This window comes from Syngnathus acus, chromosome 10 (assembly GCF_901709675.1).
Source record: "Syngnathus acus chromosome 10, fSynAcu1.2, whole genome shotgun sequence".
NCBI classification, from domain to species: domain Eukaryota; kingdom Metazoa; phylum Chordata; class Actinopteri; order Syngnathiformes; family Syngnathidae; genus Syngnathus; species Syngnathus acus.
The window spans coordinates 15,046,160-15,072,578 of NC_051095.1; the positions used below are offsets into that span (position 1 = coordinate 15,046,160).

A 26,419-nucleotide genomic window follows, 5' to 3' on the forward strand; every position below is an offset into this window, starting at 1 on the left:
CCGTGGTTGTGCAGAAAAGGAAGCGCTTTGTCGCACCTCCTCATCTCGGGAGAATTTGGCCTTGATTTGGCACATTGGAGCTGGCTCATTAATTAGTTATGCATAATGTGCGGCACGGCCTCCCTCCATTAAACACAAACACACACAGTCCCCTCCACCATCCACTTGACTGCCTCAAACATTTCATGTTTGCTGAGTGACATGAGTGGTGGAGACAGTGTGAAGAAGGCAGGAGGAGACTCGGGTCTGCTCCTGATGTTCAAACGGGGACACTAGCATTTTCGGCATCTCCTCTGCCAGGCTGAACACAATCTCCGGTGAGTACTTTTCCTGTTTGATGTTACAATAGGTTTTCATTTCAACCTTTAGTTTGATCATCTTTAACAAATCACAAAGGGAAAAACTGCAGAAGTTTGTTCATGTCTATTGCTATCATTTGCTCAATGCCATACGTAAACCACATTGCATGACACTTTTTTCCTGTGTCTTATGTACATCGCAAAGCTTGATATGCTGAAACGACACAGTTCTACAGCCTCAAAATGATCCACGTATAGCCTATTTGGAATACCACACTGAACCCCCCTCCTGTTAGGTTCAAACTAGAAGAATTATGAAAACACACCGTAATGGCTCTATTTGTGCTGTTTACGTCTTTTCATTATATGTGTTTATTTAAACTGACTGACTGGGATGCAAAAACATCACGGTACTTAAATTTGAGTATTCGCCAATACCGACGACCAAATTTTGATCATGCGGTCACATCTCGCGATTGTGAAGACTACTATTCAAACTATTTTAATCAAATATTTTTCAAAATCACAGACTTGTTTTGAAGGGTTATATTTGAGGTTCAGTTCAGGGTGTAATCTGCGTACCGCCTGCTAGGATAGGCTCCAGCACGCCTGTGACCCTTGTGAGGATAAGCAGTTCGGATGATAAATGAGTGAATGAATAATAATAATAATAAAAATAATATGCAAATATATGGCTGGCGGTTCTGGTTCCAGCACCCACCGTGACCCTGAACAGGACAAGCGGTGTTGAAAATAAGTACCGCAGTTTTTCGGACTGTGAGCCGCTACTTCTTGCACAAGCTGTGAAACCCTGCGGCTTATAGTCCAGTGCGGCCTATCTATGGATTTTTTTAATGATTTTTATAATATTGAATATTTCTACACATTCTCTTATGTATAGAAATTAAACATTAAAACACCTGTGTCTTATAGTCCAGTGTGTCTTATATATGAACAAAACACGATTTATCCCTAATTTTATCTGATGCGGCTTATATTTGGATGCAGTTTATAGTCCAGAAATTACGATAATATATATAAATTAAAAGTTATGTTCTGATCATTTTTAGGTATGCCAATACCATACTATATCTCTGTACCATACAGGTATACATCCTAAAATGAACCATCATTCAATCATGCAATGGGTCACGTTGTCCCATGAGCATTTTTGGAATACCAAAGAAAGAAACGTAACAGGAAGGTTAGGGCACCAGACATCCTCAATAGTTAGGTTGCATGTTGCATTAACTTAGGATCACCTTATACAACATCTGATCTAAATCAAACCAGTAAATGTATTAATTCACTCTCCCTAATCGCTAGGAAGATTGTTGTGTGCAGTTGTTGGTCCCTTTTGAAAATCAAACACAAGCTGTGTAATGCGGTCAGAAAAGAGAAGTTAATGAGAATGACTCAAAGAGCTGCTTGTGATGTGTTTTCGTCTGTCGTGCTCGCTGCAGATTTCAAAAGGGTGTTGTGTTGTACCCACACACATCAACACTCAATCGCTGCTTTGGCGTCGATTCAGGATGCAGTCTCTCCTCAGTTTGCAGTCTCTCCTCAGTCTGCTGCTGGGATTTGTGATCTTCGTCGCCTCAGGTAAGGCAGGAAATCAAACAACTCAAAAGGTGTTTTACTTTGAAACACCTTTAAAAAAAATATACACCATTTTTTAAATCTATTTATATCATTTTTTCTGACACTTACTCATGGTTGTTTCTGATGCTGTCCAATTAAGATGACTGTCATTTAGTAGCATAATGAATTTTTCAAGGGGTTTCTCTTGTGATTAACTAGCACCCTTTTGGGGGGCTCTTAAAAGAACGTATATAGGATTCAGCTGCTTGACCTCTAATTGCAATTTCATGTTTTACCATCCCCACACAAATGGCTCTTTTGTGTTGTGTTAATTCTGAGTGACTGAATTGGTTTCACTTTGCGGTGGATTACTGTATAACATTGATGGGGGGCCGGGGTTGGGGGTGGTAACGGAAGTTTCAATGAACAGCGTGCATGGGTGGGAAAGGCCCACAGGAAGAGTTAAGGCATAAATACTTATTGGTGTGTCCCTAACATCCATTGCTGGGAATGAGCCAAAGGGAAAATGTAGATTCTCAATTTTGATTTCAAGACTTAGAACACACCATAATTGAAACTTGTATAACCCTGACTGAAAGTGTACTCTCTACATCATGTGAGGGAGTTGAAAGGTCACTAGATTTTCACTTGGAAGAAGACATGATCTCAACTTTAAGGGCCCTCAGCCCAAAATCAGAACGTCACTCTTGCAGTAGATTCCAGTGAACAAATGACGGTATTATCCCAAATAGACTCATCTGCTCTTCTGCTTAAATACTAGCTACTGACTTCATTTGAATGCACTTGTTAAGGCCAGGACTGGAATGAATGAAACTTTAGTACATGAGGCAACATGAGGCAGTGACTGTTGAACAAACAATATTTGACAGTTGTTCACAGTGTGATCATGTGACGGCTGAAGCACGCAGCTTATTATGTACTAACTCAGTCACCTATTTCAACAGTGCACTTTACAAAATGTATTTTGCCCCTCAAAGACAAATGTTTCATTCTGAGATAACACAAGAATGTGTTTAAAGCTAAATAGTCACAAGAAATGCGACTTGTTTTTTTTTTTTGGACATGAGCCGTTACTCAGTCAACTCTTTTTTTGTCTTGAGTTGATAAACAAAATAATATGGCAAGCAGTTAAGTCAAAATCTCATTGGAAAGTTAGGCAACTATATCATCATGGATCTTCTTCCCTAGCGGAGTGGAGGCGTCCAGTGATCAGGCTCAACTCAAAAGTGGTGTCAGGTCCTGAGGTGGTGGTCAAATCAGGCACCCCACTGGATCTAAGATGCGAAGGTGATGCACCTGTGAACTTGCAACCCAGGCTGGCCAAACACAAACGTTACATGTCCAAGGGGAGAGGAAATGTCTCCATTTTAAAGGTGGAGCGTCCCTCGGCTGAATTCACTGGGACCTACAGGTGTTCTTACAAAGGCGGGACCCAGCATCGTAATGTGACCTCATCAGTGCATGTGTTTGTAAAAGGTGAGCTCCGGCCATTTGCCTCACCACTCTACCTAGGTCAGTGTTGGTTATTGTTTCCAATCCTTTGCTCTCCCTAAACCAGATCCCAGCCGTGTCTTCTGGACCAGCAGCACCTTGCTGAGGGTTGTTAAAAAAGAGGGTGAGGTTTACTTGCTACGCTGCCTTCTGACTGATCCAAGTGCCACAGACATGAGTCTCCGCATGGACAACGGCACCAGCGTTCCCCCTGGGATGAACTTCACAGTATACCGCCACCGTGGTATTCTCATCCACAGCCTCCACCCCAGCTTCAACGCTGACTACGTATGCACAGCCAAGGTCAACGGAGTAGAGCGCACCTCCAAAGCCTTCTCCATTAACGTCATTCAGAGTGAGACCACTGCAGACCTCAACACTGTGGTGATAAGTGCAACTTTGTTTGATCTAATTGTAAAACTGCATCTCCAGAGCTCCGCTTCCCTCCGTATGTGTTTTTGGAGAAGGATGAATACATACGAATTGTTGGGGAGGAACTCAAGATCTGTTGTACTACACACAATCCTAACTTCAACTACAATGTCACCTGGATGTACACCACCAAATCAGTTAGTATGACCCATGGGAGGGATTTCTCTCGTATTTACAAAAATCATGACCTCTGCTTTATCTTGTTGTTGTCTTCAGAAACCCACCATAGAAGAGAAGGTTCACTCCAGTGGAGAAAACCGTCTGGACATACAAAGCATTCTAACCATCCCTGCCGTGGACCTTGCAGACACGAGCAACATTTCCTGCATGGGCACTAATGAAGCAGGGGTGAACAGTTCGACGACATACTTGCTGGTTGTAGGTAAGAAAAGTCACTCCTGGCATGATTCGGGCAAAAGGATGCATCCAGGGCCTAATTCTCTGGAGTCACGTACGCAGAAAAGCCATACATCCGACTGTTGCCCCAGCTCTCCCCAAAGCTGGCCCACAAGGGTCTTGCAATTGAAGTGAATGAGGGAGAAGATCTGGAGCTCACGGTGCTCATTGAGGCGTACCCTCATATTGTGGAACACAGCTGGCAAACGCCAACATCTTCCAGTGCGTCCACACAGGAAAACAAGCTCATTCGGTATAACAACAGGTAAGAATTTAATCTAATATTTTACAAATACATTGGGTAGAGGAGAAGCACTATGAGCAATAGGACCTGAGTACCGTTACAGTAATTTATTATTGTACTTAAAGTCCCTTGTTCTCTGAATTTAACACACCTCAGAGAGGGTGTACTGTATAAAAATGTAGCTGAGTGAAAAATCAATTCAATGTCTTTGCTTTCAAACACTTGCTTTGTGCGGCAACGGCAGGCTGAAAAATCAATGCTACTTTGTCTACCAACTTGTCTTATGTCTACAAAGCCATGAAATACAGTGGCAGGAATACAATACGGTATATCGCACCTGGTTGTTGCGGGGGACTTCCATGACAAGAGGAGCTAGCTTTTTGCTGGTGGATTATTTATTTATTTATTTATTTATTTATTTTTTTTATTTATACATGTTCCTATATAACAGGTGAAATAGTACATATCCAGTCTTTCTTTCTTTTACACATGCACTTCACTTTGAGTTCAGAGAGTGGATACTTTAGCCACCCCCAGGTCATGAGACTGCTGCAACAAGGAAGTTCTCTACGGTATACTGATGTTGAAGTGCACAAGTTCCGAAGTAGTCGAAATTAAATTCCTCTTCCTTTTTCCCTATCAGATACCACGCTACATTGCAACTAAAGAGAATGAATGCACAGGAGCAAGGCCAGTACACCTTCAATGCTAGGAGCGACTTGGCCAACGCCTCCATCACATTCCAAGTTCAGATGTATCGTAAGTGATGTGCATCTTTTCTTAATCTCCCTGGCCCCGATTTTGTGCTTTATGTTGATTGCCAGTGTTTTCTTCTCAATGGCAGAGAGACCGGTCGCCATGGTGAGATGGGAAAATGTGACCACTCTGACGTGCACGTCCTTTGGTTATCCCGCCCCGAGAATCGTCTGGTACCAATGTTTTGGAATACGCCCAACGTGAGTTTTCTTGCCGAATGAAAAATTAAGCATTCTTATTTAAATGAGTGACACAAAAAGTATTCTTTACTTTACTGTGCAACATCCGTTTTATTTAGCTTAATAGTTTGTAGTACTATGAACAGAGTCCTGGGTACTTTTACTCCTAAATACGTGAACTTGGTAAAAAGGCGATTCATCCATCCTTTCACTGTACCGCTTGTCCCCACGGGGGTCATGATAGGTCCCAGCAGTCATCGGGCAGTAGGCGGGGCACATCCTGAACTGGTTGCCAACCAATCGCAGGGCACACAAAGACAAACAACCATTCGCGCTCACACCTCAAGGGCAATTTGAAGTGGCCCTACTATACATGTCTTTGGAATGTGGGAGGAAACTAGAGTACTCAGAGGAAACCCACGCAGGCACAGGGAGAACATGCATATCCCACATTGGAAGGCAAGAGCCAGAATCAAACCCCGCACCTCTGAACTGTGAGGCGTCGTGCGAACCAGTCCAGTCTGGATCCACTGTTTTTAGAGACTATTCTTCCATAAATCTCTAACATTTGCGCACAATCGCACACATTCTCGGTATGACTACGCCACCACTACCTAATTGGACAACACCACAGATGTAATATCCAATGACACAACAAAAGAGAGAGTAATTCTTGTACAGTTATAGAAAACTTGATTCGCACAAATGAACTTTTATCATTTAAAATACCAAGACGTAATAGTGTCGCTACACGTTTTGACTATATTGCATATTGAATAATATCTATTTTAGCAACATCTTAACACATTTTAACGATGTTGCATATTCAATGATATCTATTTTAGTAACTATAATTATTATACATTTCTATTAGTTTTCTATAATGGAAAGGTTTGATATAGGTTAATGATACAGATACCACGTACTATGGGCAAATATGTGGTTGTAATGAACAGCACAAGCTAATCTGAAAGGATGGACTTTGGACATTACAGTAACAATTGAGTTTTACTGTGGACAAAAAGAAAAGAAAAGAAAGAAAAGGAAAGAAAAGAAAAGAAAAAAGGTTGGAAGAATGCTGGTCTCTGACTACTGTTGAAGTGCCAGATGAAAACTCATACATCTGAAGTGTTTCTTCTGTTCAGGGTCACATGAGGGATGGAGCTTATCCCAGTAGGCTCAGTTAGGAATTGAGCAGGAATTGATTCCATGCCAGAAGAAAACCGATTATGTGACCATTTACAGGAACCACTCAAGTGTCTCCGTTGTAATTTTTCTGGTATCAGGAAAAAAATGACGCCAGTTCTCAACTACACTTCTCTCCATTACAGAGCGTTTTGTTCATAATTCCGCGAACTACTGTTGTATTCTAAATGTAGACCTGTTTGCATTGAGCCAGGTGCAACGAAAACAATACCGGGCTGCAGATGGCCACCCTCCTACAAGCTCAAACAGTGGAGCTTCAGAGAGAGGAGTACGGGGCGGTGGCGGTGGAGAGTGTTCTGACCGTGGGACCATCCAGCCGAAGGATGACAGTCGAGTGTGTGGCCTTTAACCTCGTTGGAGTCAGCAGCGACACATTTGCCATGGATGTTTCTGGTGCATATCCAATCAGAAGTGTCGTTTTGAGCTTGTGATTTTTTTTTTTTTTTTTTGCTGAGTCACAGGGTCGTGACTTAAACCACATTTGATGTTCTGCATGAAAATGTTTGTTTTTCTCACAGTCAGCTGCTTACTTTGGTGCTTAATGTTATCTACAACACTAATGACCCATTCTCATAGCTAATGCAAATTTAAGCACATTTTCTACAGTTACATATTCAAAGAAATGGCTTTTGTAACACATTGAACACACCACGACTAATTGATCTTTCTCTGGTTATGTAGACAAACTTTTCACCTCCACCTTGACCGGATCAGCAGGCATTCTGTCCATCCTCCTTCTGCTTCTGGTTTTTCTGTTTTACAAATATAAGCAGGTAAAGCTCAAATGACAGTGTGGTGGCTGTTTAAAGACAAACTTGACTTGCTTTGAATTTACTCTCTCCCTTCTTCCCTTGATTAGAAACCCAGGTATGAGATCCGTTGGAAGATCATTGAGGCAAGAGATGGAAACAACTACACATTTATTGACCCCACACAACTGCCCTACAATGATAAATGGGAGTTCCCACGGGACAAACTGAAGTTAGGTTAGTAGCATGTTTTATATGAAATAGCTACACCTGCAGACTATAATGAGATACAAAACCAGAACTGTATTAAAAAATCTGTCTTGACCAAGATAGTAATGACCAAGTTTAATTTTCACTCTCATTCAAACTTTCAGTCATGAATAAAATGATGAAAGTTGTTTCACAAAGTCAGGTACAACTTTGCAGGAAAGATTTTGGGTGCCGGAGCTTTTGGAAAAGTTTTGGAGGCGACAGCCATCGGTCTGGGAGAGCAAGACAATGTGATGCGTGTGGCTGTGAAAATGTTAAAAGGTTTGGCCGTGAATTGTTGTCACAGAAAATGTGCTCGACATAATACTTATTTGCACGCGATGGAGTCAGTGAGGGCAGATTGATGCCAATATGTTGTGTTACTCTTTAAAGCCAGCGCTCATTCTGACGAGAGTGAAGCTCTGATGTCAGAGCTGAAGATCCTGAGTCACTTGGGACATCACAAGAACATTGTCAATCTACTGGGGGCCTGCACCTATGGAGGTAACATGATTTCCAAGCCTACTGTGAGCAGATCCAGTATGTGTTTTAGCTGCAATGGTCTTACTGTGGCATGGTTCCTCTTCAGGACCCGTGCTTGTAATCACAGAGTACTGCAGCCTCGGGGACCTATTGAACTTCCTCCGCCAGAAGGCTGAAACTTTCATGAGCTTTGTAATCAACCAAACGGAGAACGCTAACGACTATAAAAACATCTGCAATCAGAAAAGTTTTATAAGAAGGTAAGCCACCAAGAACATTGGCAACGGCTTTTTGGGGTTTGAATCCCAGGCCCAGCCTTCCTCTGTGTACTTTGCATTTTCTCCCTGTGCTTGCGTGTATTTCCCCCCTGGAATTTCTGGATTTACTTCTCCATTCCAAATATGCACGTGTTGTGCTTGTTGACATAATTCCCCAATGGCACTAAGTGCTGTGTGTTGTTCATGATGGGATAGTTCGTACAATTCTGTTTAATTTGCTGTTTTCCCAAAGTGATCTTCAGTCGTCTTTTGCAACACACTTTGGTGACCTCTACATCTGTTTGTAGGTGTAATTGAATGTATCAAACATGGCAGATAATGTTATTCTCAAGATGACAGAGTTTTCTAAGGCTGCGTGGTTTGCAGAGACAGAGGCTCAATCTGCTTAACTCTTGGGATGACTGATGACGACAAACGCTACCACCACATCGTTTTAGGACTAGGGCAAAAGCGGTTGTTTTCATCACATGGCCTCTTGCCTTGTTAAAGTATGCGGCGTTCTCGGCTCAGCTCCTCAAGCCCTTCGAGCTGTCACGGTCAGAGCGTGCTAGACAGCGTTTTGCTCCCAAGGGCTGGGTGACACTAGCCTGGCAAGCCAAACCCAATGCTGCACCAGCGATTGGTCTGGTGAGAGAGCCGTTCATCGCGGCACAGCTAATGTACCGATTTGTTTACTTGTGTTACGTATCCTTCATGCATAACATCAAATCCATCCTGACAACATTCAAAATGGCGCGAGACAGGCAGTCATTTGTTCAATTCGGTATTAAACTCAGTTTTGAATAACTATAGCGACATTGAAACCCCATCGGCCGACAGGCCTGGAAGCATTTACTTGAAAAGATGTGGATTTTGTTTCCTCGATGTCACGTGCTCTCTTCGCTGATTGGTTTCTTTGAACTGTCCGTTTGCTCAGGTTTGCTACGCATCAGAAATGCATATCAATACGACTCCCCACCAGACCGAATCGCTGGTACAGCCTTGGTCTGGCTTGCCAGGCTTGGGTGACAGTAATTCTTCTGGACTCGTCAAAATGATGCTAAGTCTAAATTGCACATAAGTAAGCAGAGTCTATGCTTGTTTATGATGCCTGATGTGACGTGAGATTGACTGATGACCTGACCAACGCATTCCCTGTCACTCACTCCAGCTCTTCCGCAAAGCTAATGGTTAAGCAGAATTGAAAATTAATGGATGGAAAGTTCAGAGGGAAACTCAGAAAAGTCAATAAATCATGCCCATTCTTGGTTGTCTTGTTTTGTCCCCTTTGGTTAGACTTTTAAATTTGAAGTTAACTCCCAAGTTGTTTTACCTCACGTTCCACAAAAGTATGCTTGTCACTTTCACCCTCCAGTGACAGTGGGATCTCTAGTGAGTCGTCGAGCAGCTACTTGGAGATGAGACCGTGTCAGCTGCCAAACAGCAAGCCATTACAAAGTAACATTGTCACTTATTTTAGGAGCACTTTTTCTTAAACGCACAGTGCTTCATTGTTTTGCTAACATGATGGGACTTGTGCCTAGATGCAGCGTGTGAGGAAAATGGAGAATGGCCGTTGGACTTGGATGACATGTTGAGGTTTTCCTATCAAGTGGCTCAAGGCTTGGACTTTTTGGCTGCTAAAAATGTGAGTGTTTTTTGTTCATGATCTCGTTGTGCAAAGTGTTATCTGATTAATTTGATATTTTAAAGGGGGCAAAGGTCCGCCCCATTGTCAAAGTTTCGGTGATTGAGGCTTTCCTTTGTGGAGTTTGCATGTTCTCCCACGCTTCTGTGAGTTTTCTCTGAGTATTGTTTTCCTTCTATACTACAAAAAACATACATAACGTAAATTAATGACAAGTGTACATTGGCAATTGATGAGCGACCAGTCAAAGTTGTACCCTGCATTTTGGCCACCGAGGGGATTGACTCCAGCTCACCTGTGACAACGGTGGAAAATCAGTCAATTCTCAGGTCTTTGTGATGGGTACTAACCAATTTATCTGAATTTTATATGAATTTGTGTAAGCATGTTATACTTAGCACTGGCTGCCAGTCCTTCATAGGCTTGATATGGAACTAGAATTGATTAGCAATTCCGGTTCCATTATCAATTGTGTTTATTGTCAAGATTCCTTATCCATTCTCATGCAACAATTCTCATTCAGTGAGGGAAAGAATTTACAGGTATAAAAGGATTTGTTTGATACAGCTCTGTAAGCTATTATGCACTCATAATTTGTACTGGCCCGCAACCCTCGTGGGGATAAGCGGTTCAGATAATGGATGGATGGACGGACCGATGGACGGATGGATAATTTGTACTGAATCCTTCGGAAGAAATAAATGAATAGTAGGCTACTTACTTCTCAAAGTATGTCAATTCTTACTTAAGACATCAGAGTCCTTTAGGAAATGGTCCCGAAGGTCCAGACAATGAAATATTTTGGGTTCCTCGGCCAATTTTTAAACATGAAATATTCGGGGTTCCTAGGCCAGTTTTTAAACATTGGGTCTGAGTCAAAGTTCTCTCTTACTGTGAGCTTCTTTTGCCTTCAACCACGACCTCCTAAAACAAATTCAGCAAAGACTTGTGGTAAAAAGAACATATTTGACCTGGTTTCTCAAAAAAGCTTCCAAACGATGATAGACACCCACTAACTACCACCACAAAAGACAGTCGAGGGAACTTCCCTAGGTGCATATCTAAAAGGTGAGAGGTGAGCCTTGCCGTGAAACCAGCACCCAACCATCTCGTGATGAGCACTTCCCAGCACTTTTTTCCCTTCATGGTTCTTCTATCATTCTTGACATGACACTAGCCAATCAGAACGAGGCACTCGCCAGTAACTAAGCTATTGGTTCTTTTTTCCCCCCTACCACCTCCTGCCAGGTTTCCCATTCGCTGCATCGGCCTGAATCAAACCCAAGATTGAAGTGCTTCATGAGGCTGTGCTGTTTTTTTGTTTTGTTTTTTCTTAAGCAGAATCATTAAGAAAGCAAATAAGCGCCTCCTCTGAATCAAATTACTCATTCAAATACACAGTCAATTACTGGGAGCCTACGTATATGTATTAGTCCCAATTCTTTGTGCAGTCGTCTAATGTGAGTTACAGTGATCCTTGTTCATGGAAAAAGTTACTATACCCTAACCATATGCTTTAAACACATTAAAACACACAATTTAACACTGTAAACATATCTGTGCAATTGTCTTTAACATCAAATTTCTGGACTCTGTAAGTGAAGCTAGAATAAAATGCAAAGAAAAAAACCTTTGCTGTTTAACAGGGAATCTGCGATATAACAGGGACTGTTGTCTTATCATTCAATGCAAATTCTGCTTTCTTTCAGTGCATTCACAGAGACGTGGCTGCTCGAAACGTTCTCCTGACAGACCATAGAGTAGCCAAGATTTGTGACTTTGGCCTGGCGCGAGACATCATGAACGACTCCAACTACGTGGTGAAGGGCAACGTAAGCATACATTTGTCAACCGTATTGCTAGCGGCGAGTGGCACTTGTTTCATGAACTGGCGGTCATGTCTATTTGAAGGCCCGTTTGCCAGTGAAGTGGATGGCTCCAGAGAGCATTTTTGACTGCGTATACACTGTCCAAAGTGACGTCTGGTCCTATGGAATCCTCCTGTGGGAGATCTTTTCTCTGGGTGAGAAGACACACCCATGGAAAGACACACACACATACAGGAGGTAGTCTTCATACACCCAACTTCAGGTGATATACAGATCAAGACCATACTCAGGCCCTTCACGCATGTGCAGAAGTGCGATTCCCAAACATCGCCATGCATTATGGTATGTAATTATGAAAGTCATTGTCTTGATAAATAGTCAAAGAGAACACTGTCCAGATTCAAGATAGTACTAGCATCAGGACTGTGCACAAGCCAACGTTAGCCACAGTTGCATGACTTATTTGCAATGGTGTGTTACTACCACTAACTTACTTTTTAAACATGCAACCAATTCAAAATCAGAAGTGGTGATAAACATACCCATTGCGCAGAAGTTTAGCCAATGCCGCATCATGATGAATCCTTGCAGCTCGTTGAGGCCCCTTTGCTCTGCTTCTGTTTGCTAGTCAACACCCAGTTGTTAGAAAACCAGGAATGAGCATTTGTTTGTTTTTAGGAGATGGATATTTTGTAGTGTTGCTTTCTCATGTGTTTCTGCTCCATTAGGCAAGAGCCCTTACCCCAGCATGGCTGTGGACTCCAGATTCTACAAGATGGTGAAGCGAGGCTACCAGATGAGTCAGCCAGACTTTGCCCCTCCCGAGATGTAAGCTTTACCACCTTTCTGAACACCTACCATTGGCTGATCGAGTTAAAGGAACTTTGGCGATTGGGCCTGTACAATGGGTGCTTATGTTAAACCCGGGTTAGGGTTATGACAAAGAAGTAATTTGAGAGTAGATATTTTCTGATTCCTACAAAACAAATTGATAAAATCAAAAATGCTAACTATTTCCCTGGTCAATATACCATATATACCATATAAAGTGAGTCTTTGAGTAATAAATGGGCCATCCTCTGTGGGTCGTTCTTTTAATGATGGATGGAGATGGACTATGGCAAACAGGTTTTGATATTAAATGAGCGGGAACAGATGATGGATGATACTAGATTGCTGTGCGGCTAGATAGACTGATTAAAGATGACAAAGTATTAGGATGATTGGTGGACGGACTATGAGCTAAAGCAGTTATCGGAAAATACATTTGTTTTCCTTTCAGGATGGTGTGAGTGCGCGCGTGTGTGTGTGTTTGAGTGTGTCCTTAATTGTTGCGGCTGTCACGCCACCCTGGAATAATTGTTCTGTGGAAATGTACACAGTGAATGTGAGTCAGTTCCAAATGATCTGTTGTTTGTGTGTGAGTCAGGCCTCAGTTCTGCCTGTTAGCCACATGATCGCCATGCTGGTAGGCCATGGAACTGCTATTTCACGGCAGCAAAAAACAGACCGAGGCAGGGAACAAGTCTCTCTTGTCCAATTATGTAAACACTTCCTTGTTAGCTTTAACCCTTACATACTTCACTCAGCAAATCAAATTTGACCCATAGTGACATTTTGGCAGCAATAAAATACAGTAAATGTCATTCTTTCACCCTTAATTTAAAAATCAAAATAGTTCTTAAAATATCCTGCATTCTTTTGGACAAGTGCTATGAAGTTTGTGTAACCCGTCAAATGTGATTAAAAATGCATCGTAGATTTATTCAGTGCGTTAAAATGGTGGTTTCCCCACCACATTTTTAAGGGTTACTGTGAGAACATGTCCCTGTTTTTTGAAAGGTCATGGGGGAATATTGAAGCAGCAAAAAAGTGAAACAGCAGAAGAAGAAGAATATATTCTGACAGAGGCGTCCAATCCAGGTTGAGGAAGTAGAACCCGCGCAAACAAAAGCGACACAGGTGCAAGATCTGCACCTACAAAAAGTTGCTTCAAGTTTTATCTTGAATTCTTTTTTACGACCTCCTTTATTCAATGGTTGGCCCTTTGTGTTGCGTGTAAAGGGTTCAACAGGGGACAATTTGTATTCAGAAAAGCAGGCTTTTGTTTACAATTTAAGGAAATAACAAGCCTCCATCACTGCTCTGCAACACTCTGGCAAGTTGGGGTAACATTGTGGCGACATTCCGTTAAAAGTCAGGCCTTCAAAACAAAACCATGTTCGTATCGTAGCTATTTGATCACACTTTCTTTGTCCCAATGGTGGCTTATTCAGATGTCGTAAATTTAGGCTGCCATAAAATAAGCCACCATGCTGCCCAAGAGCGAGTGGTGAAACTGTTATTATACTGTATGCTTTCATTTTGAAGGTCTGACTGTTGAAAGGAACCTTGAGTTGGCAACAAAAGCTTGCATTGTGATTGAACCCTTGTGGCTTTCCTTTGGTTAAGCCCATTTTACTCATCGTTCATTTGTATGAACTTGCATCGATTGCAAATTGAACGGATATTTCAAATGTGGGGCAAAGGTTGGACGGCAAAATGTACAAAAGTGAATTGTGCAAAAAGTAGGGCATACAAAAACCAAGGTGCCATGGTAAAATTCATTATTTGTAGCCTGGGTTTGAAATATATTGTTTCTGTGACATCCGTCCTGGAACCTTTCTGACACACCTAGTATGTGCACATGGGGAAAAAGTCAAAAATAAAAATCTTTCTGTCAACTCTATTGCTGCAGCTATGATATTATGAAGATGTGCTGGAATCTGGAGCCCACCAAGCGCCCCACTTTCAGCAAGATCAGTCAGATGATACAAAGACAGCTTGTTGAACAAGCAGAACAAGAACAGGTGAGCTGAACATCTATTTTGCCACACAGTTCTGAGGTCGGGTGTTCACGTCTGGGTTCCGGCCTGTGTGGAATTTGTATGTTCTTCCCATGCTTTTGGGAGTCTTCTTCCTATATTCCCGAAATGTACAGTTTATTGTCAACTCCGAATTATCCAAATGTGAGTATGAATCCTTGTGGCCTGGCGAACAGTCTAGGGTGTAGCAGTTAAGTAATGGATAAGCGGTATTCAAAAAAAAAAAAAAAAAAGTAGATGGAGATTTAATCAAGTGTGCTGTCAAACAGATCCAATTATATACCTTTCTTCTACATAATGCCTTATGGACTTACAGCACATTAGAAAAAAAAGTTGTGGTTTCTTTCAAATTGACCCCTGAAATTGTGTGTTCCCCACAGCTAATTTACCAGAATGTGAATCAGCAAGAGCAGCGGCAGCAGCAACAGCAGCCTGAGCCGCGGCAGCAGGTCACAGAGGCTGAATTGAGCGAGGAATGTGACCCGCCAAAGTGCTGCGATGGCCCCTGTGAGCAGTCTTGTGACCCCGAGGAGGAGGAGCGGCCTTTGATGAAGACCAACAACTATCAGTTTTGTTGAAAATGCTTGACGAACGGAGGTAAACGGCATCTGTGACTTCCGCCCTTGTCTACAGAAACATCAAACTTCTAGGCATGACTGCAGGAAACAAGATTTAATGCTTCCTCACAGACTGTTTTAGTGCTAGCCATGTAGCAATCGCCCAACTCCAATCCAGAGATGTTTATAAAAATGGTATTGTACACCCCGGTATATTTTCCCTCAGGAGTGAACGTTTATCTATTTTTGTTTGATTCCGCGATGACCTCACGCAGACAGCCGAAAGCTAACAAACGACAACTGTGTAAGTAGTGCTGTAGACAAGCTCGGTTTTCTTCTCTAATCACTTTAATTGATCTGCCTGTTTTTTTTCTACTGCGTGCCAAATGGACTATGAAGGAGGCAAAGAATGACGTTGTTGTTTTTGCCCTCCACGCTTTGGTAATAGTCGGAGCTCTTGTGACACCATTACAGTCACCGTGGCTTGTTGGCACCATGTGATCGCCCCACTCGTCAAATCCATTCTCCACAGGTTCGGGAGCGTATAGGTTCAACGCGATACATCTGAACTGCAATGGCCCCCAATGGATACAAGAGATGAATGCTGTTTTATGTTTGACATTGTGAATGTTTTTTGAGTGATTTTCAGAGTTTTCCATGCCTTTTCATTCCGTAGAATCTTGACTTTTGACCACATGTAGCAATCAGCCTACACTGCCAACCGTATGAAGTAACATAAAAGCTGTGAGAGATGTGCCACATGCGGCATCCAAATGAGAGAGATTTCTTTTTATGTAAATATATAACTCCTGATGTATATCAAGAAGTAGCTTTATTTGAGCATTTAGCAGCGGTTGTGGATATTGTAGTGAATGCACAGTTAGATGTGAGACAATTGTCAATTATAATAAAAGCTTTACAATGAAACTCCAGGGTAACGTTTGTCCTCAATGTTACTTTTTGACTGCAACTACGTATATTCTCATGACTTCCTCAATGTTAATATGCTTCGTCTGATGTGTTCTCCAAAATTAGTCAACATTGCAGAACTCAATATGAGAGGCATTCACATCGCCTTTTGTGGCCAGGCCGCGCGGTCGGGTTTTCTCGGGTCCTCCCGGCTCATCTCGCGAGGTTCGACTTCCGAATTTTGTTCGATAACCGAAGCAAAAAAATCTCGAATTTTTTGTTCGAATTCCGATTTGTTCGAGAAGTGGGACCTTCGAAAACCGAGGTTTGACTGTGTGTGTGTGTATGTATGTGTGTGTATATATGTATATATGTATATATATATATATTTTTTTTCTCCAAGATCACTGATTTGCTTATTTCAATGTCAATCAAAGACAGATCATCCAGTCATCATGCAGAAGGCATGCTTGTGGGACACCACTCTGCCTGTAGACCCCCAGAGAGGCTGCGCTTTCAATGGGCAGGATAAAGCACACCATTTATCCAATGACGTGCAGTGAAACAACTAACTCTATGCTTCCCCATCGAGGCAGTAGACACTCAGCATCCCACTATGTAAAAGCACCGTGTCTCTGCGAGCATGAATTAGAAGGAAGTAGAGTCAGTTACATGTGATAGGTACTTTTGTCAAGAAATGTGCACACAGCAGTCCACCTTTTAGGGGAAGATGAGCTTCCCTTGCAGTCTCAGAGAAACTGCCACTGATATAGGTATATTAGAGATATTTATTAATATAATGGGGGAGATTAGTTCAGTGCAGTTCACATGTTTACATATCTTTGTTTAATGAAACAAGACGTTGAAGTGATATTTTCATTCTTCTTGTAATCTTACTTATGACGTACTGTCTTATGTTTACGGATCAACGTTGCATTCTGAGAGCATTCACTGAAGCACAACAAGGTCATAGGCTGTCTCTTTAGGGCTTTGTTCGAGTTCCTCCGCCACCACTGTTTGATCTTCTCCGAGTAGTGTCCTTTCCAGGTTGACATTTGCCACTCCGAGCCTATACAATGCATCCCGGATGACAACCTCTCCGGGCTGGCACGAATTCACTACTTGGCTAATCTGCTCGTTCACAATGTCTCTACTTGAGAGAAAATCCAGTAGGCGATTGTAGAGGTAGTAATGCGCCGGGTTGTTGAAAAGCACATGTTGTGTCCTCAAAGAGTTCACTGAACTTTGGTTACCTTGTTTTTCACCTTCCTCCTTCACAATTTGAGTCACAGTGCAAATGAGGTGCTCTAGGTCTTTGCACAAGGCCATTGAATGGTGTTCTGGAACAGCAGCCTTGTGGCCCAGAGTCAAGGCAGGAGGATGCACCAGCCAACAAGACGAAGATTTAGTGTGGGGGTGAATGTGCTGGTTGTCCCCGAACATAGAAAGATCGGCATTGTACGGCTTCTCCTGCAACTCAGCGCATGACACGAGCTGAGGAGGAGCAAAGAGCAAGAGTCTTAGACACAAACATGAAAATGTGACCACAGCTCAAGTCTGACGGCAACCTGAAGTGGTTCTTTAACTAAAAGTGCAAAAAAAAAAAAAAGAAACATTAAATGACCACATGCCAGTTATATAACAGTATTTGTTTGTGTTACATGTAAAAGAAAATATTTTGATTGTTTTAAGTGAAGTCAGTTTTAATGAGCAGTGTGATATTACGGCGTGCCTTTTTGCCTAATTGATCGGCACGAGAGGCACATTTTAAAAACAGACTTCATGACGTCATACAGTATGATGTCTTTCCATTCTATAGCGCTGCAAACACCAACCACACACACACACAAAAACATTGTAACTTTATGACTGCTCGCGTCGTGACAATCACAACTAAGCATTATTATTATTTTTGCCGGTGTACCTAATGCTGTGTCCAGCACTGTATGACCTTTATCATGTTCAGCCTATTCAGGTGACTTGTTAATGATTTGCACCCACCTCTGACTCATCGAAAGGCTCAGAAAAGCAACCTTGATTTCTGCCCCACATCCGGGCGGCCATTTCTGGGTACTGCATGTCCGTACAAAGAGCGACTTGTCGAGCGCAGTCTCCAACATAGACCGGGGGCCAGTAACGGGAGGACACCAGCAGATCTACGTGATCCCGGGCCGTCTCTCCTCTCACCAAGTACTTGGAACCGCACACGACCTGACACAAAAATGAGGCTGACGGTGACTCATTGAATTGTTTTCGTCTTTCAAGGTGATAGATAATAAGGCGTCCAGTGTATGGCACACAGCCAACTCACTGTGATTTGCTTTTACCTTGTGGGGGCAGACCTTGGACAACTTGCCAGCAGTGAGGTGTTGAGGGGGCTGGGGGCCTGTGGGGAGGCCGCTATGAACAAGCGTGCACATGGAGGTCAGAGAAGTCAGCAGGTCTTTCTAGGAGGGGGAGGGAGAGATGGGAGCATTTTACATCATGGCTGTCAAAAGGTGGCTTGTGCATTGTGCATCGACATTCAACATACAACACTACTACACAAAAAATTTAAAAAAAAGCCTGATTCAAGATGCTTGAGGGGGTATTTACATATAGTCACTCTGATGACAACCATGAATGTTTTATTGGCTTTTTCTCCTCCAGGAGCCAAAAAGCAAAGTAGAGCAATAGTATCTTATAATTATGACTGTTACTGGACAAAAAAAGAAACAAAATCGGTTGGTTCACAGTCATCAGAGTGTATGTTGGCAACCCTATTTGCAAGAAACATTCAAAGTTATTTTTTTAGTCCACTTCACAGCACTTCATAAAACCAAACCTATGCTTCCTCGAATGTACAGTCTCAGTGGAGCATTGTAAGTAAGCACAGCTGATATAGATCTGTGGCACACCCACCTTACTTGAGCCTGGAGTGATGCTCAACCCACAGCTCTCCAAAATACTTCTCAGTTTGTCCTCACTGTAGTCTTTGACCTTGTCGAGGCTCAACTCGCCATCGTGAATGAGGCGGACCAAAACTGATGGCGCACCTCCTGAAACATGAAATAATACTCATATCATTTACTATCCATATTTTACACAAGGATTTAGTAATCCTGTTTAGGTTACAAACATCCTAGAATGAACTAGTTTGGGCAGAGTGATCATCAATTAAGAATACCTTGTCACACAGAACAAGGTAGGCTCAGCTATGGTGGTTTAGTTTTATGGCCTCGAAATATTTCTCATACAAATACATTTAAGAATGATAGACTGTACTACATGCAAAATGCATCAAAACTACTAAATTCTCCACACTGAGTTTGGAGTGATTGATAGAAATACAGTAGCAGATTACAATTATGGTAACGGGTACCTGGGGGCTGCTGTGTTTGTGACGTGACCTTGTCCTTTTCTGTGTTGATAACAGTGCGGCTCCTCATCAGCGGGGGGATGAAGGGTGCGATAATTGAAGCGTCCATCCGTGTGATGGGGATGTCCGCAGGGAAAGCGGCCTGCTCAATTGCCTCGGTCTCCATGGTCAGCCAAAAGTCATCCATGCGCACTTCGTCTGACACCGGAGGGTCCGGCCAGGTGAACTACAGAGAACAAGCAGCATCGATGACCAACTTCGTGGCTGCAGAAATATCGTTTCATCACTAGCTTTTATTTTTGATCTTACCTCCACATTCGTGAGCTCCAGCACATTGTTTGTGTGTCGCCTGGCAATCTCTACCATGGGAGCGACACCACAAACACCACAGATCATATCGTTATAGTCTCGCACTGTAAGACTCTCGAAGGCCCAGTAGCCTATCAGGAGAAATTCTTGAATTTGGGACGTCTCCTCTGGACTCAGCGAATGGACTGATGAAAACACAAGAGGTGGTGTTCATTTACAATATTTTGCACAAACAGCTACGTAGCTAGTTGTGATATTATTACATGTTACCGGGGTGGTTGGAGACATGGTCAAATAAGGTCCCGACAGCCTGAGCAGGAGGCTGGCCTGATCTGATTTTGCCTCTGATCTTTAATAAGAGATCAATGCTAACCAATAGTCTGTTTCCAATGTTGAACAAACCTGAAATAACACATTCATAGGAAAGGATTGTAGTCATGCCGCATTAAATCCCTTTCATGGCTCTTTGCAGAAAGGCTGGTATATGAGGACACTGGTTCAACTTTGATGTATGAAGTCACAGACTATAACCACACAAAAAGCATCCTATGCCCATTCTCAGAATTTAAAGCAAGTTCTCCAGTGAGGGAAAACAAGTTTCCAATGTCATGTTCTAATCGTAATATGAAGGGGAAAAGAAATGCAATTCAATTATTTGGGAGTTATGTATACACTGTAAACCAACCATTATTGTGATTTCTATGTCTTGTGCCACATGGAGACCATGGGTCAGTTTCAGAAATAGTGTGCTCATTTATAACACATATTGAGTCATGTGGCTCAGTATTAAAAACACTGTTATGAAGCTAGGCAGCATGGTTTGCTATTAGTACATCTGCCCCAAAGTTCCTGGGTTTGAATCCTGGGTGCTCCTGTTTCCTCCAGTTCCTACGAGCAACTGTATCAGAATACATTTTTGAAAGTGAACCTGCATTCAAGCCATGCCTGAATGCACTGAGCACAACATTTTTTTTTTTTACCTGGATGCAGGTCAGTGAAGCTGTGCAGAGCCAGACACTTGGCATTGAGACAGACTTTGAGCTGCAGAGATGCCGTCTGGATCAGCATCTCAGTAATCAGCCAGCAGTCCTCCTGCCCTGCTATTGTGCTTTGTTAGAACAATTATAGCATGTTGTTAGGGGTAGCAGACACGCACAACAATATAAAAACAGAAGAAGAAATTGGGAAGTGCTGTTAAATATGTCCACAATTTTGTTCCTGTCTTCTCACCTCTGATCTCCTTTGTAAAGGGGCTTTTTACAGAGCCCACATTGGGTGGCTGATGATTCATAGAACTGAGGCCACCCGGTCTCCACCAGGGTCTCGGTCTCAAAAGTCCCTTCCTTGTTTTGCTCGCCCGCTTGGACTAAGACAATTTGAAGACTGTTAAGATCCTGGATAAGGGAAAGTGTTTCTTGGAGCTCAGCCTCGCTTTCTGGAATCTGCAGGGAATGGCGAATCAGCTGCAGGGTGGATTGCCGTTGGATGTCTTTCTGAACAGGACTCAAGGGCTGGCATGGATCGATCAATCGATTTAACCGCTAAAACAGACAATCACAAAGATCGATGATACAAAATGAAAAAAACGACAACTGTGGCTAAACGTCCTGCTCGTCAAATAGGGTTAAAAGTTACAATCAACAACAAATCCATTAACCTGTTTCGACGAAGAGGGAGTGATGAAGATATAAATCAGTCGCTAGTTGTCTGAAAAGCATTCGTGTTATCCACATTCCACCTTCATTTTTTTCTAAAGTATTGTAACAATCCTATTTTTAAAAAATCCAGTGCTTTAAAAAAATACTCCACATACAAATAAAAAAAATGCATTTGTAGACTGTAGAATGCCTCAACATGCAGTGAACTCCAACCTTAATGACAAGACCATTTAGCCACCTAAAGAGTATGATAGGGTGCCAGGAATATCACACTTGGGAGTAAAATCAACAAAACAGTTCACAAAAAAAAAAGCCTTACACAAGGATATAAGTGAAAGGGGGGAAAAAAAGTCAAACAAAAATCCAAAGTGTCCCCCCCATCCTATCCACATACAAATACTGAAAATATGTCTGAACCATGATAGGGATTTTCCAAAAACTACAGAAGAATCTTGGTTTTTGTGATCTCCACAACTACATGTTTGAAACGTAGAAGGAGTCAGCTTTTACCTCGGTTGCCTTGGGCTTCCCCTTGGGCAGCTCACAGCCACATTTAGGGCACACTAAGGGTTTATGTCTGTTCTTATACATGTAGTCACACAACGTGTTCTTACAGCGACCTCTGCCTCTCAATGTTGACAGTCCTAGGTCCTTAAAAAAGAAAGAAGTGGAACTTATACGGGAGTAAGACAGGACATGCAATATTCGCACAAAACATTCAAATGATTTGCACTTACAAAGCTGTTGACTGACACGTGATTGAAGGGAACAATTGACACAATGGTCATGCTCTTATCAGATGAGGAAGAAACAGGCTGGTGGGTGGCGACAGGAGAAGTCTACAAATAAAATGAACAAATTGATCAAGAACACTGTCCTAATACATCCATCAATCTATTCTCAATGGTGCTTGTCCTTTATAAGGGTCGCAGGTGAGCTGGAGCCTATCTCAGCAGACTTTGGGTAAGGGACGGGTAAGTAGAACAAACAATGGTTGCCAGCCAATGGCAGAGCAAATAACTATTCACACTCGCATTCACACCTAGGGACAATTTAGAGCCTTCGACAAATCTAAGATACATGTTTTTGCAATGAGGGAACAAGCTGGAGTAACTGCAGACAATCCATGCAAGCGTAGGAACAGGAAGAACATGCAAACTCGACCTAAGAAGGCCAGCGCAGCGATCAAACTGCAACCTAAAAACTGAAACATATTTGATACAATCAACTAAAATTGTTAGCGTATTGTTTCTGTGTGCTGACCTGCACGGATTGGACTTGCTGGCCGAGTTGTTTTAAAGTACCAGCTTTGAGACCTGAGAATCTCTCTCTGGGTTCTGTGGTTAACAACAAAAATGTTATCCCATAATACACAAAAGAGTCCCTCTTTTTTTTTTTTTTAACTTCTTCTTGTTAAGTATGGTTCAGGACTACATGACACGAAAAAGAGTCCATACAAACAAAACGGGAACATGATGTACCAGTTGGTGGTCTGTTGTTTTGTGCCGGAATTTTTCTGTTCACAGCTGGGACTGCGATGACTTGGAACAAAGCAGGCGCTGGAGAAACAAATATCAACGTCAGTGTAAAACAATGTGACTGGAGTCTTTACATGAAATCTAAATATCAATAATGTTTGTAGTTTCCATTCACCGGTTTTATAACAGGAAGGTAAGATGGGTCTTTTAGGCCTCCCCTGAACTTCACACGTGCTTTGACTTCCGAGTGCTTTTTTTTTCATGTGCCTATTCAAAGACAAAGATTGTGTCTAATTAGACCTATAAAACTGGATGAACTAAAATACAGCACGGAGAAGGTCATTTGTGCAGTGACTCACTTTATTAGCGGCTGCATGGATGCGCAGCCTGTTTTTTCCGGTGATGTGCTGCTGCCCTCTGCTGACTCAACACTTAGAGCTGAGTTGATCTTCCTTAAGCAGTTTTGCCCTTCTTTTTTGCTCTGAGTGGGTTTGGTTTTACCAGCATCAGTATTCCCCTCCTTCGTCGTGTCTGGACAGCTTGGAGCAGACGTGGCTTCGGACACCACCGTGGCAACGGGTATGTTTTTTTGCTGGATTTTCTTTGCCTGATGTAGAAATGCAGGCACAGAGTGAAAAAGTCAGACACTAATTTTAAAATACTATGAACTTGGAGCAGTCTTCAATTGAGGACTAAGAAAAAGCAGTAGTTAGATTATTTATCATGATCAATATAATAGCATTCATTCTTCATCATGAAAGGACAGTGTGAATGATTCTGACCTAAATGTGTCTTGATATTACAGATCTTATTATTACTCTTATTACAGATCTACTCTGGTCCTGCAGGTGGTATAAACTGGCTCGCTTGTTGTCCCACCAAAGCCTGTCTGGACTGTAACTAAATCACGTCAAAAAGTAACAAACTACAGGTTAAATCAGTAAAATATTTGCAAAGGCACAATTATTCTTGTTCCTCTTGTCTTTAGACTGATCAAGCAAACATTCTACTTTTTCGTTTTTGGTGCCGATAGAAATCTAATAAATATTATTTTAAAACCAGAATGATTAAATTATGCTGATTATACAGGCCAAGAAATAAAATCCTAAAAAGGTATTACTCACAGCAGGTATCCATTTGCCGCCAAGGTGGATTCCACAGTCGGGGCATTTTGCTGGCTTGTGGCGGGTGACATACACGAATGAACACTGAGGATTGGGACACCTCCCACGACCTCTTCTGGTGTATGTCTTCACAGCCTAAAACAACAGTTGGACAAATGCTATCTTAAATGCAATTAACTTAACTTCTATTCTCTGATGAAACGAGAGCCGGCGCCGTCATGATGTTCAAAATGTGTGCGCAATGACCATCTTGTATGGTGGCACCGCTACGGGATTTTGCTCTTCTCTGGCTGCCACAGGGACCATCATGACGGTGGCCAAAGAGCTGACCCCCGCCAAGGACTTGGTCTCGAGCAAGTTCTAAAATAAGAGCAAAATGACATTAATTACCTGTAATTCAATTCAATCAGTAAAACACAATGTTGTCATTAAACATGGTTATTGGATGTGAAGTCAACACCTGGTTGGGTATGATGGCAACCATCTGTGTCGTTTCCCCATGGGTTTGATGCATTGTCACCCCGCTGTTTACACCAGCAGCATCTCTTATCTCACATCTGTTCATTCCAACACAGTTTGCTAGCGCATCCACAGGGCTGTGCGGGTAAGAAACATCTTTGCAAGCTGGAGACACAGTAGTGATTGATGAAGAAGAGGACGATGTGCTTCCTTGGACGGCAGTTGAAGATGCCGCCTCGCCAATGTCTTTTCCAAAGTTGACCAGAGAGCTTGAAGAAACATCCATCTCGGAGGTCAAGACAAACGTTTGGGCCTCTTTCGACTCTTGAGACAAAGTGGGGAAGGACAGGGTTCCATCAACTGGATTGGGACACTCTGCCGGGGAAGCTCCTGGCTGGGGATCATCGGTCAGGACAAGGTAACTAGCTCTCGGTAGGATCTTACGGAAGCCTGGAAAGTCATTGGATGGACTGGAAGACAACTGAAATAACAAAAACAATGAAATTCAGAAAACCTCTGTGAAAAAGCCACCATTGGTCATCAACTACAACTTTGTACACAACAAAAACTTGAATTTTTTTTACTGTAAACTCTCTTGATGCGCCATTCTTTTGACTTCAAGATAAGACATGATTTCTAAAGCATTAGGTTAAGTCCAAATCAACGTTGTGCTCAAATGTATTTGAGTCACGTAGCTGCCCTAAAGCATTTTTTTGGTCATTTACTGTATCTGTGCCATCCTTCTCCGAGTTGGCCTTCTCCAGATAGTAGCGTTTCTCTGCCACGCTTAGCCTTTTCCAGCTTTCGCTGATTCGCTTGTTGATTTCTGATTGTGGCTGATTGGGCCTCTCCTGTTGCATAATCTGATGAACATCGAAGTAGTAGAGCAGGTAGGCAGATCTGTAAGATTACATTTTTTGAAGCATGGGAGCAGAATCCCAATTTGTGAAGGTGCAAACATTTTGATGTGTGCATTACCTGGGCTTTTTTTGTTTCACATCGCCATCTTCTTGACTTTTGCGCTTACGCTTCTTGGGGGAAATTACACCAAGATGGTTGCCACCGCTCTCAATCTCCTCTTTCAGCTTCACCTCCTCTTTTAGCTTTGCAACCTCATAAAGGTCCATCTTCTCCATGATGGCCTTGGACCTAGGTACCATTTGGATCATACATAGTATGTTAAAATGTAAATACGATGAAATTTACTCAAGTAAACATGTATTTTGTAACTATATATAATTGGATTTAGGTTGACTTCTGTTGTCCCTTGATTTTGATTTTTTTATATATTAAAATTATCACCCACAGCTAGAAGAAAAATAAACCGTTCAACATAATAAAAAAAAACTCTTCATTGGTTGTGTGATGCTAGAATTCTGAAATCGGGACAAATATGGATGACAATAAAAAGAAACACCAACGATCAGTGCATACAAGAGCGACATAAATAACGCCCTGATGGTCATTTCAATGTGCCAAAAAGCGATGGTCACAAGAGTACTAATGGGGCGTTAACAAGTTAAAAACACTGGCACGTGTATGTTTTAAAGCAGCGTTAATGGCCAAACTGTATACTGCCAGCTATTCACGGCATGGTCCAATGAAATGGCTTCTTGTTGAAGTCTTACCTCGTGTGGACCTAGCGCTTCACGATGCTTTGAAAGTGATGTAAAAACGATCGGACATCATACAAGCACTGGATATTAGTGCTACGTGGTAAATAGTATATGTAAAGTGCGGAATTTGCGAGAGAAATATGTCTGCAAAATTTGCTTCGTTTAACCTCTACCGAACAAAAACATGGCGTTTTTGCTGTATTGGTTCTAAACCAATCACAGGCGTTCATATGGAAACATTGGCCAATCATGTCCGACGTTTTTGAC

The 26,419-nt window shown here is 42.2% G+C and overlaps 2 protein-coding genes across 2 annotated transcripts; one reads left to right on the forward strand and one right to left on the reverse strand.

Annotated features, from left to right (window-relative positions):
• Positions 1 to 50: 50 nt before the first annotated feature.
• On the forward strand, positions 51 to 16,171 carry csf1ra (colony stimulating factor 1 receptor, a). Its single transcript, XM_037262145.1, has 22 exons — positions 51 to 317; positions 1,763 to 1,901; positions 3,090 to 3,377; positions 3,460 to 3,747; positions 3,825 to 3,961; positions 4,041 to 4,206; positions 4,284 to 4,485; positions 5,108 to 5,223; positions 5,309 to 5,420; positions 6,799 to 6,998; positions 7,287 to 7,378; positions 7,465 to 7,591; positions 7,781 to 7,885; positions 7,997 to 8,107; positions 8,193 to 8,346; positions 9,719 to 9,801; positions 9,888 to 9,991; positions 11,701 to 11,823; positions 11,903 to 12,014; positions 12,549 to 12,648; positions 14,558 to 14,669; positions 15,065 to 16,171. The coding sequence occupies exons 2-22, from the start codon at positions 1,832 to 1,834 to the stop codon at positions 15,260 to 15,262; spliced, it is 3,000 nt and encodes a 999-aa protein (XP_037118040.1). The 5' UTR covers positions 51 to 317; positions 1,763 to 1,831; the 3' UTR covers positions 15,263 to 16,171.
• A 749-nt stretch (positions 16,172 to 16,920) lies between these two features.
• On the reverse strand, positions 16,921 to 26,333 carry hmgxb3 (HMG box domain containing 3). The gene is made up of 21 exons (XM_037262134.1): positions 26,165 to 26,333; positions 25,515 to 25,685; positions 25,262 to 25,436; positions 24,538 to 25,017; positions 24,324 to 24,437; positions 24,078 to 24,212; positions 23,313 to 23,560; positions 23,129 to 23,220; positions 22,957 to 23,034; positions 22,739 to 22,812; positions 22,213 to 22,314; positions 21,986 to 22,126; positions 21,048 to 21,358; positions 20,798 to 20,925; positions 20,088 to 20,219; positions 19,818 to 20,002; positions 19,512 to 19,734; positions 19,052 to 19,188; positions 18,478 to 18,597; positions 18,152 to 18,361; positions 16,921 to 17,644 (listed from the first exon to the last, which is right to left on the reverse strand). Exons 2-21 carry the CDS (start codon positions 25,670 to 25,672, stop codon positions 17,099 to 17,101), a joined length of 3,789 nt encoding a protein of 1,262 aa, XP_037118029.1. The 5' UTR covers positions 25,673 to 25,685; positions 26,165 to 26,333; the 3' UTR covers positions 16,921 to 17,098.
• Between the last annotated feature and the right edge of the window lie 86 nt (positions 26,334 to 26,419).